General features: G+C 48.3%; 1 protein-coding gene across 1 annotated transcript in view; it reads left to right on the forward strand.

Moving 5' to 3' along the window:
* SETD7 (SET domain containing lysine methyltransferase 7) overlaps window positions 1–13,692 on the forward strand; it is a gene marked incomplete at its 5' end in the record, with an annotated part of 55,043 nt that overhangs the window by 28,525 nt on the left and 12,826 nt on the right. The window contains 2 exons of the mRNA XM_008066442.1: window positions 5,275–5,356; window positions 10,229–10,346. Coding sequence (XP_008064633.1) covers window positions 5,275–5,356; window positions 10,229–10,346 — 200 coding nt within the window. The remainder of the gene's footprint in view (window positions 1–5,274; window positions 5,357–10,228; window positions 10,347–13,692) is intronic.

Here is a 13,692-nt window from a genome sequence, read left to right on the forward strand (position 1 = left end):
TTTTTTTTTTTTTTTGAGTTGGAGTCTCACTCTGTCACCCAGACTAGAGTCCTGTGGCCGCTCCCGGCCACCACAATCACGACCTGCTGGGCTCTGGCGATCCTTCCGCCTCAGCCTTCCAAGCAGCTGGAACTACGGGTGCGCGCTACCCTGCCCGGCTAATTTTTTGATTTATTGTAGAGATGAGGTCTCGCCAAGTTGCCCAGGCGGGTCTCAAACCCGCGGGCTCAGGCAATTCACTCACCTCAGCCTCCCAAGACGCGGGATTACAGGCTGAGCCACCGAGCCCGGTTTATTTATTTATTTTTTTGGTAGAGACAAGGTGTCTCTATGTTGCCCAGGCTGGTCTCGAACTCTTGAGCCCAAACACTCCTCCCACCTCAGCCTCCCAGAATGCTGGGATTATAGGCATAAGCCTCCACACCTGGCCTCACTCCCTCTTCATTAGTCAGAGCAAGTCATACGGTGAAGTCAGACATCGGTGAGACCAAGAAATTATGCCTTGCATGTTAGTGAGAGACACTGAAAAGTCACGTGACAAAAGACATAGCGACATAATTCCAAAACAAGGAAGGAGGAAGGGAATGACAGCTGTAATTCAATGACTTCCAATGGTCTCAGTGCCAGAAATCGAAACTACAATTTCATGATATTGAAGGACTAAACCAGGTAGGTGCATCTCTAGATTGGCACGACTGTCAGGCTGACTCAAGTTGAGTGCTGAATAAAAAATAGAAATGTGTCTTGGTCCCAGCCGCCCTCTTCAGAGGCCAGCGTGTTGCACCAGGCGCGTGGGTGAACCCAGTGGAATCGATATTAGAAAAGGCTTACTTCCTTTAGAGGTGCAACAAGCCATGCTAAAATATTTCTTCTGAGTATAAAATCATTAAGTGTAGAAAATCTGGGCAAGACAGAGTAACGTGCGATGGAAAACTCAAGATGTGGCATTTTGAGTGGCACCGCCTAAGAAAGCTGTCTGAGTTGGTCTGATTCCTTGGAAACAATGTACGCATGTGCTTCTGATCCAGGTCAGATCATAAGGAGGAAAAAAGCAGAAAAGGTTATCACTCTAGGCATTCACAGGCTTAAATAATATTGCGTTATTTGGGGTCTGAAGAATCTCCAGGGGAAAGCTGTCCGAGAATGGGAAATACAGCGTTTATATTTAGGTCCAATTTGGGTTGCTTTCAATGTCTTTTCTGGGTTTTTTTTCTTAAGTAAAAAATTGAGGCAGTCTACATGCAATGTGGGATTCTGGATTGGATCCTGGAACAGAAAAAGGACGTTAGTGGAAAAACTGGTGAAATCTAAAAAAAGTCTAAAGTTTAGTTCATAGTAATGTCAGATGTTGGCATATGGAGAAATGGTGAGAACTCTCTGTACTGTCTTTGCAACTTTTCTGTCCACTGCATGGACTGTGAAACTGTGGGGGCCCCCTAAGACGATGCCATATTTTACATACCTTTTCTGTGTATAGATATGTTCAGATACACAAATCCTTCGCAGTGAGATTCAGTTGCTTGCGGTATTCAGGACAATAGCATGCTATGCAGGTCTGTAACCTAGAAGCAACTGGTCATGCCATATGGCCTGGGTGTGTACTAGGCCATCTAGGCTTGTGTAAGGACACTCTGTGATGTTTGCATCATGACGATGTCGCTTATTGACACATTTCTCAGAACATATTCCCATCCTTAAGCGATACGTGACCTGCATTTATTTATTTATTACCATTCTTTTTTTTGAGTTGAGGTCTCAATCTGTCGCCCAGGCAAGAGTGCAGTGGCACGATCATGGCTCACCGCAGCCTCAACCTCCTGGGCTCGGGCAATCCTCCTACCTCGGCCTCCCAGGTAGCTGGGACTACAGGCACATGCCGCCATGCCTGGCCAGTTTTTTTTTTTATTTTCTTGTAGAGATGAGGTTTTGCTATGTTGCCCAGACTGGTCTCGAACTCCTGGACTCAAGCGATCCTCTCACCTCAGCCCCACAAAGTGCTGGGATTGGGCCGGATGCACATGCTTGTAATCCCAGCACTTTGGGAGACCAAGGTGGAAGAATTGCTTGAGCCTAGAAGTTCAAGAGCAGCTTGGACAACATAGCGAGACCTTCTTTCTACAAAAGGAAAAAAAAAGAAAAAAAGCCCCTTGCGTACTTCATTTCCCAGATTCCAGTGCATCTGACTTCGGTCTGGCTTTGGCCAAAGGGCAGCCTATGGCCAGAGACAAAGCCAGGAACAGAACAGGAAGATGCCCTCCCGATTCCGTCTCCCATCAGGAAGCCCCACCCCCCTCCTGTTCCTGTGTCCCTAGCTCACTGGCTTCCTATGTCCCTCTGGCTCGGTGTGGCAGCTTCCTGGTCAGGCCAGTTTCTGGGCTCCTCGGGCCGCCCTGTTCAGCTCTTCTACTGTCTGCATAAGCCACTCCCTGAACTGAGTTCTCCCTGAAATACTCAAACGGTCTGTTTCAGACATTGACCAGTTTGGAGGCTTGCTTTCCAACTTTTAGTCTGAGGCATTAATTCAGGGTTTTTTGTGTGTGGTTTTTTTTTCGTTGTTGTTTTAAGTCAGAGTCTCTGTCACCCAGGCTGGAGAGCAGTGGCACGATCATGGCTACTGCAGCCTTGACCTCCTGAATTCAGAAGAGCCTTCCACCTCGCCCTTCCAAGTAGTTGGAACTATAGGCATGCGCCACCATGCCTGGCTAATTTTTGTTTATTTAAACAAGGTCTTGCCAAGTTGCCAGGGCTGGTCTCGAACCTCTGGGCTCAGGTAAGCCTCTTGCCTTCGCCTCCCAAAGTGCTGGAATTATAGGTGTGAGCCACTACGTCCTGTTAATTGGCTTTTGACAGTACCAAAAAAAAAGACCAGGTGCAGTGACTCACAGCTGTAATCCCAGCACTTTGGGAGGCTGAGGCGGGAAGATCTCTTGAGCCCAGGACTTCAAGGCCAGCCTGGGCAACACAGTAAGACCTCATCTCTACAAAAATAGAAAAATTAGCTGGGTATGGTGACACTTGCCTGTAGTCCCAGCTGCTCAGGAGACGGAGGCAGGATGATCCCTTGAGCCCAGGAGTTCAAGGCTGTGGTGAGCCATGATTGTGCCATTGCACTCTAGCCTGGGTGACAGTGAAATCCTGTCTCAAAAAAGACAGGCTGGGCTCAGTGGCTCAACCTGTCATCCCAGCACTTTGGGAGACTGAGATGAGTGGATTGCCTGAGCCCACGGGTTCAAGACAAGCCTGGGCAACTTGGCGAGACCTCGTCTCTACAATAAATCAAAAATTAGCTGGGCGTGGTAGCCTGCACCTGTAGTTCCAGCTACTTGGAAGGCTGAGGCAGAAGGATCATCAACAGAGAGAGACTCCAACTCAAAAAAAACAAACAAACCAGAAAGCGAACCTGGTAGCTGTTGGCAACCACTGAAGGATTGTTTAATGGGATTGTTAGTTATGCCCTAGTGCATACAATAGTTCACTTGCAGGAATAAACCTTCCAGTTCTAAACCCTATTTCTTTCCTTATGATCCTTCAGAGCGTCTTATGTTTCCAGTGCGCTCTGTGAGGATTCTCCAAGGCTGATCCTTTGCAGAGAGCCGGCGTCCATTCTGGGGCAGTTGTGTACCGTAGTTTCTGGAAGGAATTGCTCATTGGCTTCTGAACCACCTTAACAGAAATGTGGCTTTGGTAATGCTTTATCCAAAGCTGTGCTGTTCTTCATTCTGGTGAGGCAGAATGTTTATTCTTAGGGAAGGAGTCAGCTGCCAGCGCTCAGTCATCGGATTCTGCAGACCGTATCTGGCATGAGCAAACCACACGAAAAATTGAGAATCATCCTCCAGTGTGATCTGAGCAGGGAGATCTCAAAATGTCATGACAGAGCACTTTATTGATTAAAATTTTTAAGTACCCAAACATCTTTTATTCAGTTGATAAATAAAGAAAATTCAAAGGCTGGGCATGGTGGCTCAAGGCCTGTAATCTTAACACTCTGGGAGGCCGAGGCAAGAGGATTGTCTGAGTCCAGGAGTTTGAGACCAGCCTGGGTGACATAGTGAGACCTCATCTCTACAAAAAATTAGCCGGGTGTGGTGGTGTGTGCCTCTGGTCCCGGCTGCTCAGGAGGCTGAGGCAGGAGAATCGCCTGAGGTGGGGAGGTCAAAGGCTACAGTGAGTCATGTGTGTGTCAATACACTCCAGCCTGGGTAACAGAGTGAGTCTCTGATTCAAAAAAAAAGGAAAATTCAAGAGCCAGTATAAGGATGTTAAGAGATACGTCTGATGGCTGTTCATTAAGACCTGAAAATTTGTAATATTATGCAGCCATAAAGAAGGACAAGCAGATGGACTTCGCAGCAACTTGGATGGATTTAGAGTCAATCATACTCGGTGATCTATCACAGAAACAGAGAACAGAGAGGGCCATATGGTCTCACTCATAAGCAGACCTTGAACAATTATACTATAAGAAAGGGATTGGCAATAGTGGGAAACTGCCAGGGATGGGGGGGCACACCTCATCAACAAGGGTACAGGCATAATAAACATTTGTAAGCCGGGCTCGGTGGCTCAGCCTGTAATCCTGCGCTTTGGGAGGCTGAGGTGAGTGGATTTGCCTGAGCCCGTGGGTTTGAGACCCGCCTGGGCAACTTGGCGAGACCTCATCTCTACAGTAAATCAAAAAGTAGCTGGGCGTGGTAGTGCGCGCCCGTAGTTCCAGCTACTTGGAAGGCTGAGGCAGAAGGATCACCGGAGCCCAGCAGGTCGAGGCTGTGGTGGCCGGGAGCGGCCACTGCACTCCAGTCTGGGCGACAGAGTGAGACTCCAACTCAAAAATAAAAATAAAAATAAACATTTGTATACCTAACCCTGAATTGCACCCCACATCTTTAAAATTGAAAATTAAAATAAAATATCTTTAACGAAAAAATAACTCCATAAGATATAAACATTGCAGAAAGATTCATTTGAATCATGCTAGCTATAATAGAATTCATGTATTTAAGGTTGAATTTGAACGAACATCAGCATCCTTTGAAAAATAACAAGTGTGGCCCTTGGTTCTGCAGCAAAAAAAAAAAAAAGGCCTGAAAATAATAAAACCATAGAGTAAGTCTAAAAAGAATCCATTTAAATGGAAGAATTTCATTCTAGTTGGTATCCCTTGAATAACAGTTTGAGTTCTTTAACTCTTCCTGGTCCCAGGGATAGAGTGTAACGTTCCAAATGCCCTCTCCTGACTCAGTGCCTGGACTGACGTTTGTGTTTGCGTTTTAGACGCGGTGTTCCACTTTGATAAGTCGACTTCATCCTGCATCTCCACCAATGCTCTTCTTCCAGATCCATATGAATCCGAAAGGTGAGTATTTTCTTGTGGCCTTTGTGGCACCGTTCCCGTGAGGTTGAATGGCCCGAGCGCGGGGCCCCGTGCGCCACCGTGGCTCTGCCCAGGCCGGGGTCCTGCTTGGACCCAGCTCCTCGTGAAAGTGTCCCTTCCTTTGCACACCGTCCAAGTAGATATTTCTATATCCTGAGGAAGCGCGTGATTATGCTCATGTAGAATCTGTCCCTATAAGAGAGTTTTTCCACTCATAAAACCCAGAACAAGCCGGGCTCGGTGGCTCAGGCTGTAATCCCGCCCCTTGGGAGGCCGAGGAGAGAGGATTGCCTAAGCCCGTGGGTTCGAGACCCACCTGGGCAACTTGGCAAGACCTCATCTCTACAATAAATCAAAAAAATTGGCCAGGCGTGGTAGCGCACACCTGTAGATCCAGCTACTCGGAAGGTTGAGGCGGAAGGATGGCCGGAGCCCAGCAGGTCGAGTCTGTGGTGGCCGGAGCAGCCACTGCACTCCAGTCTGGGTGACAGAGTGAGACTCCGACTCGAAAAAAACAAAAACAAAAAAAACCAGAAGAGCCTGTGTGGTAGGCCTGGAACGTGTCCTGCCTGGTGTCCCCTTCTCAGGGTCTGTCCTGCGGTCACATGCTGTCCCTCTAGGGGAGGGGCTCATACTCTTTAAAGCTCTAGCCTGTGAGCCAGGCGCAGTGGCCCAAGCCTGTCATCCTAGCACTTTGGAAGACTGAGGCAAGAGGATTGCTTGAGCCCACGTGTTCAAGACCAGCCTGGGCAACATGGTGAGACCTCGTCTCTACAATAAATAATAATAATAATAATAATAATAAAAGCTCTAGCCTGTGAATGCAGGATGCCTCCATTTTTTTTCTATTTTATTTATTTTTATTTTTTTTGAGTTGGAGTCTCACTCTGTGGCCCAGACTGGAGTGCAGTGGCCGCTCCCGGCCACCGCAGCCTCGACCTGCTGGGCTCCAGCGATCCTTCTGCCTCAGCCTTCTGAGTAACCAGAATTACAGGCACGCACTACCACACCCAGCTGATTTTTGATTTATTGTAGAGATGAGGTCTCGCCAAGTTGCCCAGGCAGGTCTCAAACTCGCAGGCTCAGGCAATCCATTCACCTCAGCCTCCCAAAGGCACGGGATTACAGGCTGAGCCACCAAGCCCGGCTCTCCATTTCTTTCTTAGTCCAGCTAAAGTGTTCTGGAACACAAGACAGAGTCTTTTTTCACTAAGGGAGAACAGAAGTAAAACAAAAGTATAAGAGACAGAAAAATATTGCTGCTGGCCAGGCGTGGTGGCTCATGCCTCTGATCCCTGCACTTTGAGAGACCAAGGTGGGAGGATTGCCTGAGTCCAAGAATTCAAGTCCAGCCTAGGCATCATAGTGAGATGTCATCTCTACAAAAAAAAAAAAATTAGCTAGATGTGGTGACGCATACCTGTAGTCCCAGCTACTCAAGAGGCTGAGGCAGGAGTCTCGTGTGAGCTCAGGAGTTGGAGGCGAGTGGATTGCCTGAGCCCACGGGTTCGGGACCCGCCTGGGCAGCGAGTCCTCATCTACGATAAATCAAAAAATCAGCCGGGCGTGGTAGCGCATGCCTATAATTCTGGCTACTTGGAAGGCTGAGGCAGCAGGATCGCCAGAGCCCAACAGGTCGAGGCTGCGGTGGCCGGGAGCGGCCACTGCACTCCAGTCTGGGCCACAGAGTGAGACTCCAACTCAAAAAAAAAAAAAAAAGAAAAGAAATGACAACCGTCTGATTCTGTTAGCTCTAGCTCACTTCCCCCTTGAGTCCTGTTGGATTTTATGGCTTTCCTGTGAAGATCCCTAAACGTTAGCTCTGGATTCTTGGGGCTTTCTCTGGGAAAGAATCCCTCTCTGGGATTCTTCTGGTTCCCTTCTTCCAGAAGATGTGTTTATGAGTAAGAGTGTATCTGAAGGTGGTTTTCTCCTGCCTCTCCCTCTGTAAGCATGACTTGCCTCCCATTCCGTGTCTATTCCCATCTGAGAATCCGGCTTCTTCTCCCATTTAAGGGGCAGGGCTGACCCCACAATGTCACAGTGAATGAGTGGCCTCTTTTTGACGTGAGACTGTGACTCAGTTGCAGAGAGAAGGGCCATGTCTCTTTGTTAGCCTCCAAACACAACAGGGCCATAACTGTACATCTCAGTCATTTCTGTTATTATTGTGGTAATAATGCTGCGTAATGATACCTTAGTGGTTTGCAAAAGCACACATTTGACTGGGAGTAGTGGCTAGAGCCTGTAAAGCACCTGGGGAGGCCAAGGAAGGAGGATCACTTGAGGCCGGGAGTTTGAGACCAGCCCGGACAACATAGTGAGATCTCTTCTCTACCAAAAAAATAGCCGGGCATGGTGCTGCACGCCTGTAGTCCCAGCTACTTGGGAGGCTGAGGCAGAGGGATCACCTGAGCTCCGGAGGTCGAGGCGGCGGTGAGCCGTGATCGTGCCACTGCACTCCAGCCTGGGTGACAGAGACCCTGAATCAAAAAACAAACAACAAACATTCCATTTCCTGGCCTTGGTTCCCTAGGCTGGCTGAGGTCCAGCCTCTTGACGGGAATCCGTGGGGCTCAGCTGGCCTAGGCTGGACTCCAGACTTCAAGTGGGGCTCAGGTCTGTTTCACATGTCTGCTTCCCAAGACTCGGGCTGCAAAAGCAACAACCCCTCCCTCCCCTCCCCTCTCCTCCCCCCACATTCTTCCCACGGGGCTGGTGAAGACCCTGAAGGAGGCCAACAGGACCTCACCAAGCCCCTTCGCACCTGAGACCTGATGTGTGGTCACTTCTGCCTGTGGTCTCCCAGCAAAGCAGAGCACATGACCCAGCGAGCAGTCAGGAGAGCGGGGATGTGTCCTCCAGCCACTTGGAGGGAGGCACTGCAGTATGGTCCAGTGGCAGGCTGGATCATCCCATCACAAGGGAAGGGTAAAGAGTCAAAGCAAGAATTCAGTCTTCCCATCCATGAATACCCGTAAGATCCCATAACAAAAGTGACAGACGGCCCTGAGGGTCGTTCTATCACAGTGTCTAAAGAACGAAAATAAGGCCAGTGCAGTGACTCACAACTGTAATCCCAGTTTGGGAGGCCGAGGAGGGAATATTGCCTGAGCCCAGGAGTTCAAGACCAGCCTGGGCAACATAGTCAGGCCTTGCTTCTACAAACAAAATTTTAAAATTAGCTGGGTGTGGCGGCGTGCACCTGTGGAAGGAAGGAAAGGAAGAGGGAGGGAAGGAAGGAAGGACAGAAGCAAGGAAGGAAATAGTTGTTTATGGAAAACTTTCTGTAATGAGCCATGTAATAAATCGTTTAGGCTTTGCAGGCCATATGATCTCTGTTGCAACTACTCAGTTCTACCTCTGTAGGGCTAAAGCATTCATATACAGGTCTAAGCAAGTAGGTATGGTTGTGTTCCAATAAAACTTTTTTTTTTTTAGTTGGAGTCTCACTCCGTCACCCAGGCTGGAGTGCAATAGCATGCTCATGGCCACCCCAGTATCGAACTGCTGGACTCTGGTGATCCTTCCACTCAGCCTTCCAAGTAGCCGGAACTACAGGCACACACTACCATGCCCGGCTAATTTTTGATTTATTGTAGAGAAGAGGTCTCGCCAAGTTACCCAGCTGGTCTCCAACCTGTGGGCTCAGGCAATCCACTCTCCTTGGCCTCCCAAAGTGCTGGGATGACAGGCTGAGACACTGAGCCTGGCCCCAATAAAACTTTATTAACAAAAATGAGCAGCAGACAGATTTGACCCTCGGGCCTTAGTCAGCTAATGCCCATCATAAGCCCTTTTGCTGGAAAGTGCTTTTTGGATATATCTTTCTTTTCTTTTCTTTTTTCTTTTTGAGCCAGGGTCTCACTCTGTCACCCAGGCTGGAGTGAGGTGACATTATCACAGCTCACCACGACCTAGACCTCTTGGGCTCAGGTGATCCTTCCACCTCAGCCTCCTGAGTAGCTGGGACTATAGGCGTGCACCACCTGTCTTTTATTTTTTTCTGGAGATGAGGACTCACTATGTTACCTAAGCTGGTCTCAATCTCCTGAGCTCAAGCAATCCTCCCACCTTGACCTCTCAAAGTGCTGGGATTACAGGTGTGAGCCACCGTGCCCAGCCAGATATATTTTATTAATTGTCACTCCTTCATGCAAAACAGTCATCTTGGAGCTTACCTGAAACCGTCTTTCCCTCCTATTGGGTATTGATAAACTGAGGTATAACTTTAATTAACTTTTAAAAACATGTTCCTTACTAAGACGGTGAAAATTGTCATTAACTGAAAACACAAAATTCTGCCCCCCAAAATTACCTTATATTAAAAACCGAGTAGCTTTGAGACTATGTCTTCCTCATTAGAAAGTAAATTTTAAACTCTATTCTTAAAGAAGACATAACTGGGCAACCCTCTCGGGTCCCCTCCCACTGTGGGCGCTTTTCTCTCCTCTCAATAAATCCTGCTTTAAAAAAAAAAAAGGCAACCGGGCTCGGTGGCTCAGCCTGTCATCCCGCGCCTTTGGGAGGCTGAGGGCAGCGGACTGCCTGAGCCCGCGGGCTTGAGACCCGCCTGGGCAGCGAGACCTCATCTCTGCAATAAATCAAAAAATCAGCCGGGCGTGGTAGCACCTGCCTGGAATTCTGGCTACTCGGAAGGCTGAGGCGGTACCATTCCTTCCATTTCCAGGGCCGAAATTTTGGAACCGAGCCTCTTTTTCCCTCCATTCCTTCTCTGATCGATTATTATGAACGGACGTGTTGGATTCAGTGGCTACAGTGATGTCTTGGCCGTTGGTGTAAGGGGTGACGTATTGAACTTGGAAAGACGATTCGATTCTGTTTTCCGTTTAGGGTTTATGTGGCTGAGTCACTCATTTCCAGTGCTGGGGAAGGACTGTTTTCTAAGGCGGCGGCGGGGCCCAACTCGGTCGTGTCCTTTTACAACGGAGTCCGAATCACGCACCAAGAGGTGAGTGGGGCAGAGGGGAGAGTCAACTCTCTTAGCTAAAGCGCTTTGTGTCAACGTCCCTTTGCTTCAGTATTCTCTAGAAACGTAAAAGGGCTGATGGGCTTCTTTGTAGAGTTGATCGGACGTTTTCCTCTTTATTTTAAGCCTTAAGATGATGGTTTTAAGTTCCACAGCTCCACAAGACAGCAATTGCCTTGTTCTAGACGATAGCCCGTGTCTGAAAAGTTGAGGTCCAGTCGGGCCCTGTCAGTCATTAACTTATGACATTGGGAAGGGTTCTTTACAAGAAGGCCATCTACATCTGTCAGGGAGGGTGCTATTGCCAAAACATTAAAAACGGAGAGTGAAAGAGTTGAGTTGCCTCTTGTCTTAAAATCCAACCCCGGATCTATTTATTTTATTTTATTTTATTTTATTTATTTTATTTTATTTTATTTTATTTTTTTATTTTATATTTTATTTTATTTTTTGAGTTAGAGTTTCACTGTCGCCCAGGCTGGAGTGCAGTGGTACGCTCATGGGCGCCGCAGCCTCAACTTGCTGGGCTCAGACAATCCTTCCGCCATTACCTTCCATGTAGCTGGAACTACAGGCATGCACCACCATGCCCACCTCATTTTTTTGATTTATTGTAAAGAGGAGGTCTTGCCAAGTTACCCAGGCTGGTCTCAAATCCATGGGTTCAGGCGATCCTCTCACCTTGGCCTCCAAAGTGCTGGGATTATAGGCGTGAGCCACCACACCCAGCTTAACCCTGGACCTATTTCTAAGACTTCATGTATGTTTTTGTGTTCGCTTCTTCACTTCGCAAGGAGCTTCTTAAGTGTCTGCTTATGGGGGGGATGTTCGATGCTTTCAGCCTAGCCATTGAGCTCCACGCTTATGTCACTTACGTTCCATGTGTGGGGTGTGGGCTTATGTCTGATGCCCACATTCAAGTCCTCACCTTTTTACTTATTCCTGTGGGACTGTAAGAACGAAAGCGGAAACAGTGACGTTATAGCACAGTCAGAACTGCTGCCCAAGCAAGAGATGGCGAGGTGTTTCCACTGCACTGTGGTCCAGCAGTGTCCAGACCTTCCACAGCAGTCCGGAAGGGCCAGAAGCTTGTACGACTTTGGATGTGGATATATGATTTACCTGTGGAACATTTTACAGATAAAGAACCCGAAGCCCAGAGAGTTAAGCCATGTGCCCCGGTTGCAAACACAGTGAACAGCAGAGTTCAAGTAGTCCAGGCACGTCCAACCCACAGCCTGCAGGACGCATGCAGTCCAGGACAGTTAGTCATGCGTCCCACAAAGTCTTTTAATGTCATGAGTGTTTTAGTATTTATTTTCTTCGTGACCCCATGCATATTTCCATTTTTGAAGTTCACAGTCACTCCTTATTCATGACATCGCTTTCTGGCAGCTCACACATGTGTGAGCAGTTTTGAAGCCCACTTAGAATAAAATTCGAACAAATATTTCTGACGAGTACCTTGAGAACTCACTAAGAATTGTGACCACGTCCATCAAGCCAGACGTGGATAGATGAGTTTTACACGAACAAGGTCAAATTTCCCACTAGTTTTATATTGTTCCCATTTTTCTAAACTTTATAAATTAAAAAATAAAAAGAAATCTTATTATGTATATATGCTAACTACGTTATATAATTTATGCATAGCCCAAGACAGTTCCTCTTTACTCGATGCAGCCCAGGGAAGCCAAAAGGTTGGACACCCCCAATGTAGGGTTTTCAGTCGCAAGATCTGGCTCTGTGCTGAACTCACTATGCAAAATTGTGCCAGTGGATGAGACTTTTCTTGCCCTCGTGGAATTAGGTTCTGTTGGCCAGATAAGAAAAACACACCACTAAAGGCAACATAAGAGAGATGGCACCAAACGCCATATATCAGTGGCACATAGAAGGCTCTGGAATATTAAGACCATGAGGATGTTTCACTTCTGATCTTCGTACCAGTAGCTATGTCCCCTGTACCCAGAATTGTTCCTGGCACATAGTAGCTGCTCAGAAAATATGTGTGGTTGGAATACCACGTACAAATAAAAAACACAACGATAATTTAGCAGTGGAGGAAATGGTATACTTTTGAAAGTCAGCAGTTTTGCATGAAAATGTGATCCTGGCTGGGCATAGTGGCTCATGCATATAATCCTAGAACTTTCAGAGGCCAGGGCAGGAGGATTGCTTGAGGCCAAGAGTTTGAGACCAGCCTGGGCAACATAGTGAGACACTGTCTCTACTAGAAAGGAAGGAAGGAAGGATTTTATTGTATTTATTTTTTGAGTTGAAATCTTACTCTATCGCCCAGGCTAGAGTACAGTAGCAAACTCACAGCCACCGCAGCCTCGACCTGCTGAGCTCAGATGATCCTTCCGCCCCAGCCTTACAGGCATGCACCACCACACCTGGCTATTTTTTCTTAATTGCGGAGATGAGGTCTCGCCAAGTTGCCCAGGCTGGTCTCGAACCCGTGGGCTCAGGCAATCCTCTCACCTCGACCTTCCAAAGTGCTGGGATTATAGGCCTGAACCACCGCGCCCGGCCAAGAAAGCATTTTAAGTAGCCAGGCTTGGTGGCACACACCTGTACTCCCCGCTCTTCGGGAAGCTGAGGCAGGAGGATCGTGTGAGCCCAGGGGTTTGAGTTTGCAGCGAGCTGTGATTGCACCACTGCACTTTAGCCTGGCAATAGAGTGAGACCCTATCAGGAAAAAAGAAGAGGGGGAGGGAGGGGCGACAGAGGGTGGGAAGGAAGGAATGAAATGACAGAGGGAGGGAAGGTTATCGTGTTGGCTCCAGAAGGCCATGCTGCTGGCACTGCCAGCTCTTGGGCTGCATCTGCCTGGAGTGGTTTGGAGAAGGAAGCCTGAGGTTAGTTACCTTGTAGACAGTGAGTCTTGCTGTAAACAAGAAAAACCCGCTGGCGTTGACGGCTGTCTGCTGGTTGCATTGACTGCCTACCTGTGCAAAGGTGAGGCCTTCCCTGGTGCGTTCTCATATCCCTTATATTTTAAGTCTTACTTTGCGTTTCCTTCGCCTCATCTTTTTTTTTTTGAGTTGGAGTCTCACTCGGTCGCCCAGACTGGAGTGCAGTGGTCGCTCCCGGCCCCCGCAGCCTCGACCCGCTGGGCTCCGGCGATCCTTCCGCCTCGGCCTTCCGAGTAGCCGGAATTACAGGCATGCGCTACCACGCCCGGCTGATTTTTTGATTTATTGTAGAGATGAGGTCTCGCTGCCCAGGCGGGTCTTGAACCCGCGGGCTTGGGCAATCCACTCACCTCAGCCTCCCAAAGGCGCGGGATGACAGGCTGAGCCACCGAGCCCGGCTTTTTCAC

The sequence above is a fragment of the Carlito syrichta genome, unplaced genomic scaffold (assembly GCF_000164805.1).
Source record: "Carlito syrichta isolate Samal-C Ts95f unplaced genomic scaffold, Tarsius_syrichta-2.0.1 Scaffold308923, whole genome shotgun sequence".
Lineage (NCBI taxonomy): Eukaryota > Metazoa > Chordata > Mammalia > Primates > Tarsiidae > Carlito > Carlito syrichta.